The sequence below is a fragment of the Amblyraja radiata genome, chromosome 8 (genome assembly GCF_010909765.2).
Source record: "Amblyraja radiata isolate CabotCenter1 chromosome 8, sAmbRad1.1.pri, whole genome shotgun sequence".
Classification (NCBI taxonomy): domain Eukaryota; kingdom Metazoa; phylum Chordata; class Chondrichthyes; order Rajiformes; family Rajidae; genus Amblyraja; species Amblyraja radiata.
This window is the reverse complement of record NC_045963.1, coordinates 61,948,777-61,961,848: the sequence shown is the minus strand read 5'-3', so window position 1 is coordinate 61,961,848 and position 13,072 is coordinate 61,948,777. Positions and strand designations below refer to the sequence as shown.

The 13,072-nt window shown below is 46.8% G+C and overlaps 1 protein-coding gene across 1 annotated transcript in view; it reads left to right on the top strand.

The window, feature by feature from the left end:
• The first annotated feature begins 449 nt into the window (after positions 1 to 449).
• Positions 450 to 13,072, top strand: part of zc2hc1b (zinc finger C2HC-type containing 1B) — a 28,395-nt gene continuing 15,772 nt past the window's right edge. The window contains exon 1 of the mRNA XM_033026397.1: positions 450 to 549. Within this exon, the coding sequence (XP_032882288.1) occupies positions 450 to 549 (100 nt within the window). The remainder of the gene's footprint in view (positions 550 to 13,072) is intronic.

The following is a 13,072-nucleotide window of genomic DNA, read 5'->3' as shown; positions in this document are numbered from 1 at the left end:
GTCTCACTTTTTAAGGCTTCTGGCATCTCTTGGTATCTTGTTTGAGGGAGAACAAGGACTTTAGCAAACATTCCTCCGAACAGGAATGTTTAGGACAGGGGTCGGTAACTTTGTTCTGCATAGGGGCTAGGACGCATGTCTGTGAGCAGATGGCGGACCACATGTACCACGTGTGTACACAAGAATCCCGCCCCCATCCCACCCCGGATGGCAGGCATCAAATCACGTGTTCACATGGACCCCGCCCCTTCGAGGACGCCACCCGGAACACTGGCCCCCTAGTTACGGATGCTCACGAACACGGTGTACCTACAGTCCATTGCCTTGGCTCTGTCCTGAAGGCGGTGGGTCAAATACTCACACTCGTCCTCAGCCTATTGTCAACCCCGATCCCGACAGTGAAGCCCAGACACAGAAGGTGCGCGGCCGTGCTGGCGGCTTTGCGCAGGATGCGGTATAGCCAGAGCTCGGCGCTTGGGCACTCGGCAATTGCGGCAGCCAGCGCATGCATCCTTGCGTCACCGCGCCTGGGCGTCTCGGGCCCGGGAGGTACCGGAGATGAAAGAAGTCTGGTGGCCGGATGACTATGGGGCAAAAAAATACGCCTGCGGGCGGGATGATTTCGGAGACCTTAGGTTGCTGACCCCTGGTTTAGGAGATACATGGCTGATCTGTGCTAGCCAAATTCCTCTTTGCTGCCAGTTCCATTGTTTTTGAGAACTGGTGATAGGATTTAAGCAGGGAGTTTCTTTATCTTAGACAACTTCCAAGCTGTCAGTGATGTGGCCTTGACAATATTGTCCTCTCTAACCAGTCTTTGACTGGTCTGAAGAAGGGTCCCAACCTGAAGCATCATCCATCCTTTTTGCCAGAGAAGCTACCTGACCCGCTGAGTTACTCCAGCACTTTGTGTATATCACCAGTCTGATTATTTGGTATTATGTCAGGCATTCTCTTGTTCAAGATGAAGTAACAATTAAATCTTCCTCATTTGCCCCTTTTCTCCCAGGTGTGGGATTAATTTTTGGCTCCACAAAAAATGGTTTCAAATAAATAATTATGCAACAAAGTTCACTGAAGGCCGTGAAAGGAAACAATGGAGGAAAAGGGGAGGGAAATGGCTTCCTTTGTCAACCCTAGCAACAGTTGCTACAGAGGACTGTGCAGTCTGACATATGAGGGGTGAAGGGTGTTTGGTTGCTCATCTACCAGCAGATCCGTAATACCTGGTTTAGAGGCCAAGCTTCAAGCAGGAGGTGGAAAATGAATGCTTCTAGTAAGTAGCTGGGCAAACGATAACCCTTCAAACCTTCTGCTGGCACCATCAAAAAGAATATGATAGATAAGAAATGGTGCAACTGCAGGATTACAGAGAGAGAGAGAGAGAGGGAGGACAATAAACGACAGCCACCCATGCCAGGAATAAAGGTTACGAGCAAACTGGGTCTTGGGGCTCATTGTTCTTGTAACAGCCTCAGATGTGATGATGTCATCGCATTATCAACATCACAATGGCCATTCTTCATATATCTTCTGCAAAGGTTTAGCAAGCTTTAGCAGCTTTGGTGAACTTTTGAAAGGGTGAAAGGGGATTATATAGGCCCCCCCATGGACATTAATCGAGGATGTGGAGGGAAGAATGAAGAATGGGATTAGAATGCAGAAATTCTGAGGATAATAGTCCTTTTTCATAGGGCCTCTTGTAGAAGGGAATCTGATATTTAAACTGCTAGGTTGTGGAGGGAATTCCAGAGCTTAACATCCTAGGTCTTGTTCAGTCATCATTGCTGTCTCACTGACCACTGATTCCCACCCTAATGGGGTATAGAATAGATTCACCAGGAAGCTGCCTGGATTAGAGAGGTTTAGCTGCAAGGAAAGGTTTGACAATCTAGGATTGTTTTATTTGGTGCTGAGGCTCAGAGGCTGAGGGGAGACCTGATAGAAGTTATAAAGTTATGAAAGACAGGGTAGACAGAGTTTTTTTTTTCTCCATTGTGGAAATATCAAAAACTAGAAGGCATAGCTTTAAGGTTGAAGACGTGTGAGGCAGGTTTTTACACAGAGTGCTAGATACCTGGAATGTGCTGTAAGGGGTGGTGGTGGAAACATAAGATAATAGTGTAGATGTATTTAGACGTGGTCTTTAATCCTTCACTAAGTCTTTATTAAGACACTACATCCACACGTCCCAGCACTGACCACAACTGGTCTACACACGTACTGGAACCAAGAGCGGGAGGGTGCATGCAGATACTACAGTTATACTACCTAAGGTGGGAGTGTCAAATGGTAATGAGGCAGCTACATATTTGGTTGCATGCATAACCACCTACATCCTTTCCCGTAGAATAAACAGCAGCAGGGTAATTATACAAGCCTGCAACATAGTAACAGCATCATTTAATCAAACAGCACAATATTAAGCAAAGTCGCCATACCGATCAGGGGGCCGGACAACTCTACCTGAGCGGGTCCGTACAGCGCCCTCACCCTCACTCCCCTCCCCCAAAGAGAAAGGCAGAGGCGGAGAACTACGTGGGGACTGCGGATCAGACAGAAAAACAGGAGACTGGCCAGAAACCGGTGGAGTGCTAGATGGCGACTGCCGAGGTGGATAAGAAGAAGAAGAAGAAGAATCAGTAGGAGAAAGACGTGGAGGAGACATGCCAGCCGGGGAGGCAAAACTCGGAGGCACCGTTAGAGGCACGGTAGGGGCACGAACAACAACAGGACTAGGCGGCACAATCCGAGGAGGAGAGTCGAGCCACGGAGAGGGAGGCTCCGGGAATGGAAGCGGGGGCGCAGGCTCCCGGACAGCTAACAGATGTTGGCGACTGCGACGGTACACAGTGCCCTCGTAGTCTACTAAATAGGAACGGGGTGAGTCCGCCACTCCTACAGTGGCAAGCTTGGAAAACCCGGTAGGTGACTGCAAACGGACAACCTGACCCGTCGTGAGGGGGGGAAGGGGGCGGCAAGACTTGTCGTGGGACCGGCGCTGGATTTCGTGGCGTTGAGAAATACGGCGGTGGACCGTATCAGGTTGGCGTACCACCGGCACAAGCGACTGCTGAGCGATCGGCATTGGCGGCCGGAGGACACGGGACATGAGCCGCTGAGCAGGTGAACCCAAAACACCGTCTCTAGACACATTTCGCAAATTTAACAGTCCCTGATAAAAATCGCAGTTTGACAAGCGAGACTGCTCTAGCAACGTCTTCGCGCTGCGCACAGCACGTTCAGCCAGTCCGTTACTCTGAGGGAATTCAGGGCTGCTAGTAAAGTGAGTAAAGTTCCATTTCGTAGCGAAGGCAGCAAATTCGGCGCTAGTAAATTGACGGCCGTTGTCAGTCTGGAGCTTGACCGGGGAACCAAAGACAGCAAAATGACGTCGCAGCTTGCCGATGACCATCTCCGATGTGATGGTGGGAAGAAGGTCCACTTCAAACCAGGATGAATACGAGTCCACCAACACCAGGTAGTGCTTCCCACGCCACTCAAAAATATCTGCAGCCAGTGAAGACCAGGGCATGTCGGGGGCCGGCTGCTGCAACAGGGGCTGCCACTGCTGGTGACGGGCCATGGAGTTGCACTCGGAGCACGCCGCCACTCGAGCCTTGATATACTTGGCCATGGCAGACCAATAGTACTGCCCTTGAGCATGAGCAATGGTAGCGTCAGCGCCCGGATGCCCTAAATGAGCAGCAGAGTAGTAAGCATCATAGAGTGAGGCAGGGATCACCACCTTGTGACCTTTCACGACAATACCCTCCCGAACCACAAGCTCATCCCGAACCAGGAAGAAGGGCTGCACGCCAGCAGGCAGAGAGGCAGGCTTGCGGGGCCACCCGCGCAGAATGACAGCAGACAGCTGTTGCAAGTCAGGGTCGGCAGCAGTGTGCTCGAGCAGGCACCGCAGCTGCTCTGAAGGAACAAAATTCACATTCAGCACGTGCAGATCCTCCTGCTCGTATGGATGCTGGGCACAGGAGGACCGAGGTGCCCTCGACAGAGCATCGGCAACATGCATCTCGGTACCCCTCCTATACACAATGTTGAAATCGAACCGCTGTAGCATCATCCGCTGCAGACGGGCCGGGGCAGCATGAATGGGTTTGTTTAATATCGTAACCAGCGGCTGGTGGTCTGTTTCCATAGTGAACCGAACCCCAAAGAGAAAGTCCCGGAACTTAGAGCACGCAAACACCACAGCAAGGAGCTCCTTCTCAATTTGGGCATACCTTTGCTCAGTGTCCGTCATGGTACGAGAGGCAAACGAGACAGGCTGCAGAGAATATCCATCATATAGCTGCATGCAGGCTGCACCGAGACCAAAACGGGAGGCATCGCAGGTTACTACAATTGGTAGTCGGAGATCGAAAAACCAGAGAACCGGAGTGCTGACCAGCATTTTTTTCAAAGTGTCAAACGACTGTTGGTGCTGCGGACTCCACGACCAGGCAACATCTTTCTTTGTCAGGAGGCGCAGCGGCGCACTGAGCTCACTTAGACACGGGACAAATTTACCCAGATCATTCACCATACCGAGAAACCGCTGCAGGCCAGCGACATCAACAGGTGCAGGGAACTAGGAGATGGCAGCAGTTTTTGTTGGGTCAGGCTTCAGGCCACGAGAGGTAAAGATGTGGCCGACATACGACACTTCAGACAACCGGAACCTACACTTGGACGGGTTCAGCTTGAGGTTTATCTGGCGAGCCCGGTCGAGGACCCGTCGGAGATTTTGGTCGTGTTCCGTGACATCCCGACCATAAACGAGGATATCATCGACAATGATGGAACATGGCAGCCCGGCAAACAATTGCTCCATGGAGCGCTGGAAGACTTCGCTCGCCGAGCTTATCCCAAAAGGCATTCTTAAAAACTTGTACCTCCCAAATGGCGTTGCAAAAGCTGTCAAGTCAGTTGACTCCCTGTGCAGTGGAACCTGCCAAAAGGAACTCCTAGCATCGAGAACTGAGAATACGGTGGCTTGACCAACCTGGGCGGCAACATCCTCGACAGTCCGCATAGGGTAGTGGGGCCGCTTAATGGCAGTGTTCAAGTCCTTCGGGTTGATGCAGACCCGTATCTCATTCTTCCCTTTATTTATAGTGGCAACCATCGTAGACACCCAGCTAGTGGGCTTACTGATAGCTTCTAGCACCCCCAAGTTTACCATGTTGTCCAGCATTGCTTTAACTTTGTCTTTCATCGCGAAAGAGACCCTATGAGGCGGACGGCACACAGGAGTTATGGAGGAGTCAGTAGTAATTTTATATACAAGCGGCAGCTTACCGAGCTGATCATCGAAGAGGTCAGGGTATTCAGAGACAGGGTCCAGCACCACCCTCACCTCATGGACTGTACTGTCGAAAGCAACCAGACCCAGATCCTGGCATGCTTGATTGCTCAGCAGAGGCACACAATCACAATCCAACACAAAAAAAGACAGGTCACGAGATGTTTTCTGTAGCTTGCAGTGGAAAGTTACCCTCCCCACAGGTGTCAGCTCCTCCCCTCCGTACGCTCGGAGCACAGAATGGTCTGCAGTCAAACTTTCATTAGACCTTATCTGGTGGAAGAGTGATGTTGATATTACGCTGACCTTGGCACCAGTGTCCAACTTCGCAGTGAAGGTCTTGTCATTAACAGTAACAAGCACCGATGGGTCGGGGAGTCGAGTCTGGTTGTGCAGCAGAGCGTAAACACTGGCATCCCCCATAGAGATGCTGGAGTCTGACTCGGGGGCTGACTCCTCGATGTACTGAGAATCAAGGACACTTTCAATCCTCTGGAGATTGTTGAACACCTGGCGAGGAGGCTGAGCAACGTTCCCACGGGAACGACAGACCGCTGCAAAGTGGTTCTGTTTTCTGCAATAGTTGCAGGCTTTTCCATAAGCAGGGCACAGAGACTGTGGCAAATGTCCATACCCACAATTGGGGCACTTCCTGGCACTCTGAGGGCGAGGGGCAGGAGCTGGGCGAGACTGTGGTTTAAAACTGTTCGGTGGCCGCCGCGGCACAGACAGAGCAGCCACGCTAACGGCACGGTTCCCAGATCCTCTCTCCCCACGAAACGGAGTAACAACCTCAGCAATGCGACAAGCATGCACAGCTTCGTTCAACGTGAGGTCAGGCCTCCGTAATAAATCAGCCCGCAACCTCTGGTCTAACATGCCAGTAACTAACATGTCCCGCGTGAGCTGGTCACACAACTCACCAAAACGACAGCGCTGAGCTAGATAGCGGAGGTCGGCAATGAAACATTCCACAGGTTCCTCAGGCTGTTGCTTGCGTTTTAAAAAAAAAAACGAGCCCGCCCCAAAAGCGGTTCGAGGGAAGGTCACAAATTTCAGTGAACTTCCTCAACAGACACACCGGGTCGTCAGGAGACTCGGCTGGCTCAGCAATCTGGTCATCTTCGCCCAGGACCGCTGGACTGTACACAAACGACTTAGTCCGCCTCATGGCATCAGGCCCAGCAAGGTTCAATAGCAGCGATGCTTTGACAGCAGCAGGGTCATTACGGTGTGCAATATTCACATAATGGGTGTAGTCCATGACGAACGTGTCCCATCGCTCCGCGATGTCGGCGTCAAAGACTAACGGGGAAGGCTTGCGACAAGACGAAGCCATCACTACACACACACACTCAAAAAGCAAAATAAAACCCGATATACGAGAGGCACAGATTAAACGCTTCTGACACCATGTAGATGTATTTAGACGTGGTCTTTAATCCTTCACTAAGTCTTTATTAAGACACTACATCCACACGTCCCAGCACTGACCACAACTGGTCTACACACGTACTGGAACCAAGAGCGGGAGGGTGCATGCAGATACTACAGTTATACTACCTAAGGTGGGAGTGTCAAATGGTAATGAGGCAGCTACATATTTGGTTGCATGCATAACCACCTACAAATAGTATTTAAGAGTAATTTAAATAGGCACATGAATATGCAGGGCTGTAAGAAGATGGATTGCATTGTATAGGCAGCAGGAATTAGTTTAATTTGGAACCACATTTAGTATAAACACCATAGGCTGAAATGCCTGTTCCTGTCTCACCTGTTCTATGATGGATCACATTCAACCTGAAGATAGTCAACCTGTTTTTCAAATCACTTTACATTCTTGCCCCAACTTACCTGATTTCCACAAGCAATCTCTGCTGCTGAACTGATGACTGTTTACACCTTTCTCTGTCCTCGTGCTGAAGAAATGTCCTGACCCGCATGTCGTCTGCCTATTTCCCTCCGCGGATGCTACCTGTCCTATTAAGTTCCAACAGCAATTTGTTTCTTGCTTAAGAATCTAACGTCTGCAGTCTCCTTTCTCTGTCTGCGTATCCTTTCTCTGTCGTAATTTATATATGCTTGTTCATTTTAATGCATTGAATGTTTTCCAAGATCTCCTTGTCGCTATGGGACCTCTCAATATTTTTGCCACATGAGCCTCTATGTTGAGCCTGTCCTTATCACAGACCCAGTGGTGCTGGGTTCAGGAAATCTTGCCTGTTTCTTCCATGGCACTTACCTTCTCAAGCTCCAATTAAGCCTTTCCTGCATTGCAATTAGCTTCTGTCAAGCTGCCATCTCAATCCAACCCCCACCTTCAATCTCACAGTGAGTGCCCTCACCATCCCTGGACGTCCCAGAATGTTTTGTCATCTCTGCTATATCTCTGAAATGTCATAGGAAGCAGGGCAGTCGTCATTTCTGCATCATGTCACTCCTCAAAAGAGTACTTGCCATCAGTTTAGTGGCAGATGTATATTACCCCAGGACTGCAGGGAGGAGGTCTCTCTCCATGGGTTTATTTAAGAAGCCACCTGAGAGCTGATATTTGTGTATCATGCCAACCAAAAGGCAATGCTTCTGGTAGGATAGCACTCCCTCGGTCCCACACTTGAGTCAGTGTCCCTGGTACAGGTGAAACCATGACTTTCTGAGTTGGAGTTCTGTGCACCATAGAAACGGGCCCTTCAGCCCATCAGGTCAATTCTAACAACACACCCATTTACACTGACCCTTTTTATTCTCCCCACGTTTCCTCAGTTTTTCCCAGATTTTATTTCTCATCTAAGTGCCAACTTGCAGGACCTCTCAACCTGTATGTCTTTGAGATGCAGGAGAAGATCTCCCCATCTACTCCGCCTGTACTTCATGCTTCCTTGGGAAAGCAGCCAACATAATCAAGGGCCACATGCACCCCCGTCATTTCCTCTTCTCCCCTCCCTCATTAGGCAGAAGATACAAAAGTTTGAAAGCACATCCCACTGGAGTCAGGAACAGCTGCTTCACTGTTATCAGACTGTTGAACGGACCTCTCATAAAGTCATTGATGGTATTGCAAAACCAATAACGCACATCTGTAACTTGTCGTTTCTAACGGGTAAATTTCCAAACAAAATGAAAATTGCAAAAGTTATACCTTTTATATAAAACTGGGGATAGACACCACTTCACAAATTACCTTATTTCCCGGCAATGAAGACGCATCCCCAATTTAAGTTGCTAAATTTAAAAAAAAGGATGGGACAGGGTCAAGGGTTTGGTTTAGTCCCGAGGTCGGCAACATCACCCACGTGCCCCGGGACTGGCTGCAGTTCCCAGATCCCTCGCATTCCCAGAATTAGCTGCAGTTCCCAGGTCGCCTGCGAGCCCCAGGACTGGCTGGAGCGCCCAGGTCGCCTGCCCCAGGACTGGCTGTAGCGCCCAGGTCACCTGCCCCAGGACTAGTATAGGGGGGTTGCACGTAAGGTCACCGGGTTATAGGGCTTGACGCACGGAGCCGCTCAATCCATCTGGAGGACATCGCAGCTTCCGGTAGATGTTGTTAATACACGAAACGCGTACTTTCCTACCTGTTAAAAACAGCCAAAATGTCGAAATTGAAAATATTAGGAATTATCGTGTTTGCTCATTGCATTTCATCAACAGTAAGGCATTATTTGTGTTTTTTCTTGATTCCTTTGGTATCTTAAAAAGTCTCAGAAGTGATAAATCTGGCTGTAAATTTTGCTTCAGAGGCGTTTTCTTTTTGTATGTAAAAACCCACTTGAGTACCATGGGCGATTTAAAATTTTTACAGCCAGACAATTTTACAGCCATTTATCACTTCTGAAACTTTTTAGATGCCAAAGGAATCAAGAAAATACACAAATAATGCCTTGCTGTTGATGAAATGCAGTGAGCAAATGGCCAATGTTCGCCAAGCACTTTGGCTGTTGTTGTCCCTTCAGCTCTCGCTTCTATCTACCGTCATTTCTCCTCACTTTTGGAATTCTGAAGTAGGCTAAATGTCACTCATGCTTATCCCAATTTCCATAATTATTTACAGCGCAGAAATTGACCATTTCGGCGGGTTTTAACGGGCCCGCTACGCTGGAAACAATACTTACCTGCAGTTCATCGCGTGTACTCCAGTTGGCGTAGCGTAGAAACCGTATGGGTCATGGGTCGTGACCCGACTGCCGTGCAACCTCCCGAGAGAGAGAGAGAGCGAGACCGGGACGGAGAAGCCAACCTTTCGCCCAGTAGCTCCCCGCCAACCACCACCTCCACCGGTTGCGGCTGTGCTGAAAGACACCGTGGCTGGCTGGCGGGCATGCCGTCAGAAGGCGCTGAGGTGGCGGCTGATTCCGCTGTCCGGTCCCGGCGGCCGCTCACAGCCACCCGAGCTACTTCACTCCCCGGCCACAATGCGGTTGCTCCGCGCCCGGAGCGCCGCAGCAGCAGTGAGTGAGTTGCTGGCATGATCCCTGATCCCTGATCCCTGACCCCCTCCTTCTCAACACTCCTGCCCTCCCCGCAACTTTACCCCTGGCGGCCCAGCCAATTTGTGCAGCCCAGGTTGTGCTGATCCAGGCCAGACTCCGCACACGCTGTGAAAGGAACTCTCAGTACAGCAACATCGTTCTTCATGTTGCTGTACTGAGGGATAGCCAAGTCTATCTTTCTTAGCTAACAACCTAACCTTCGGCCTCCAAGACGCAGGTACATTTTCGTGCGTTATTTATGTGTAAAAAATAGCGTCTTCATTGCCGTGAAATACGGTATAGGCCTGTTTCCTTACTTTCCCAATTCTCCAAGATACTGGAAAAACTCTTTACTGAAAAACTAGACAAATTCATTGAGAAGCACAAATTGATGACTGATAGTATTGATACAGATCAGCATATATGGAGCTAATCGAATTAAAAGAAGAAATTACTAATTGTATAGACAAAAAAAAGTATGCAATGGGAGTATTTATGAATCTAAAAAAAGCTTTTGATACAAATATATCACAATATATTACTTGATAAATTGGAAAAGTACGGTATCAGGAGGGTGGTGTTGAATTGGTTGAGAAGCTATTTAAATAACAGGCCACAGTTTGTGAAGATAGGTGAGCACAAATCAACATGCTTTGATATTACTTGTGGAGTACCTCAGAGGTCAGTATTAGGACCAAAATTGTTCATTCCGTATATAAATGATATATGTAAAGTATCAAAAATATTGAAATTTGTTTTATTTGCGGACGATACTAATATCTTTTGTTCTGGGGAGTATGTACTGCAGCTTTTGGAGGAGATCACAATCTAAATGAGAAAATTTAAAAGGTGGTTTGACATAAACAAATTATCATTAAATTTGAACAAAACAAAGATTGTGTTGTTTGGAAATTGTAAAATAAGCACTCGGGTACAAGTGAGGATAGATGGTGTTGATATAGAAAGAGCATATGAAAATAAATTTCTAGGTGTGATATTAAACCACAAAATCTACTGGAAACCTCATATAAAACATGTGCGAGCAAAGCTGGCCAGGAGCATTGCAGTCCTGGGAAGAACAAGGCACATTCTGAATCACAAAGCGCTGTACATTGTTTATTGTTCACTTGTACTGCCATTTCTAAATTACTGTATGGGGATATGGGGTAACACTTACAAAAGCACCCCACATCCATTCTGCAAAAAAGGGCCATAAGGATAGTTAATAATGTAGGATTTCATGAACACACTAATTTTCTGTTTTTAAAGTCAAATGCCTTGAGGTTTAATACAGCACAAATAATGTATAAAGCAAGCAATAATTTACTGCCAGGTAATATACAAAAAATGTTCTTTAACAGTGAGGGTGGTTATAAATTTGAGAGGAAAGTTTAATTTAAAGAAACTTTGTTTTCGTACAACTATGAAGAGTATGTGTATTTCAATCTGTGGGGTGAAGCTGTGGAATGATTTGGATGTGGAACTCAAGCAAAGCACAAACATTACTCAGTTTAAGTGCAAAAACAATATTTTCCAGAGGTATTAGAATGAGGAAGGGCTGTAATAACGGTTACGTTTTAGTTTATTGACATCATGTGTATGTGTGTGTGTGTATATATAAATATGTAAATGAGATAACGTTTGTGAATTAATTGATGAGTAGCAGAGACGGGATAGGAATAAATAAGTGCATACTTCTTCCTACTTTTCGAACATGTAAGATTTAATTTGTGATGTTTATGAGAAGTTATTCAATGAGTTGTGTATAGGTTTATTGTTCATTTCATTTTATTGTTATTTTGCTTTGTTTTTAACTTTTTGTTTTACATGTTCAAAATAAAATATACTACTACTGCTAAGCTAAGTCTCATACACTTTTTCAGTAGCTGTAACATTATTCTGCACTCTGCTTGCTTTTCTCTTTGAGCTACCTGTTGTAATGTGTACAGTTTGATTACGCATTCAATATGATTTCACTATATTACTATATTTCCCAAGATTTATTTGTCCCTATGGGACCTCTCAATAGCACATGTAGCAATAATAAACCAAATACCGGGAGGAAACCTGCATGGTTAGAGTGAGAACATGCAAACTCCGCACAGACAGGACCTGAGGTCAGGCCAGGACACCAGAACACTGAAGTTTCACTGTGTCACCCTCTTGAATCCTAATGCAATGAGTCCATCTCATCGCCCTGCATGCTAACCCCTTTGCAAGGAACTTAATGAATGTTTGGGTTCTTGTATCCAGTGAGGAATTGGGCATGGATGGTGAGAAGTGGGGGAAGAAAGGGAACGTTTGGCTATGCTAATTGCCACAGTCCAATTGTAACCCCCACTACCACAGCCTAAATAATTTCAGGCATTAAGATTCCAGCACTGCTCAGCAAAGATCATAGCTCGTGAGCCTCCCTAGCACTGGAGTTAAAAAATGAAATGCCAATCCCCAATTGAAATACCATTTGACCCACCCCCTCCTGTCCTGCCAGGAGCTATGATGGCAACATTGTTGCAAATGTTGGGTGCACTTGCTGTAAGAAGCCATTGAGCTGAAAAGTTCTGAGTGTTGCTGCCAATGTTCCAGTCTTGCAACTTTGTATCAAAATGTGTTGGAAGCTGTGAGGAATGATTTTTAACAGTAAAAACCATTTTTAATTCAAAGTATTTTAAAACATTTTCAGTAATGTGGAGAAATAAAGCTTGGCATTTTCAGAAAAGTAGATTTCGGACTCGGGGGGGGGGGGGGAAACTCTACTGGAATATGTAAAAAATCTTTACCATTACCGCGTCGTTTTTTCGAGAAGATGTGATTACCCACACGCACACGCGCACACACACACACACATCCAAGATCAGAGTTTAATAGTTATATGATATACTAAGATTTTATATGTATTTTATGGTGTTTTTATATGCAATGTATTTTTATGTAATGTCCCTTGAGTCCGAAATAAAGTTTATTATTATTATTTTAAGGCCAAATACAAGATTAAACCCAAACTACTGACACATGATAATGCAATGATGGTATTAAGAAAGGGTTTTCTTAATCATTTCACCCTTGGTCACTGGTTGGAATGGGGAGATAGTATTATTGGAGGCATTCTCCTGCCAGAGTGGGGATCAATTTGAGGGGATGAATGGTCTTTCCATATTAGATTTTCCTTTAAATGCTCGGTCAAGAATGTTTTGTGTTTAGTCTCCCTCCATTCATTCTTAGTGTATGGCTTTAATTGCAAGACAATGGTTTACTATCCTGCCTTTAGTGTCCTCAAAGTGGGCAGGGAAATTATTGG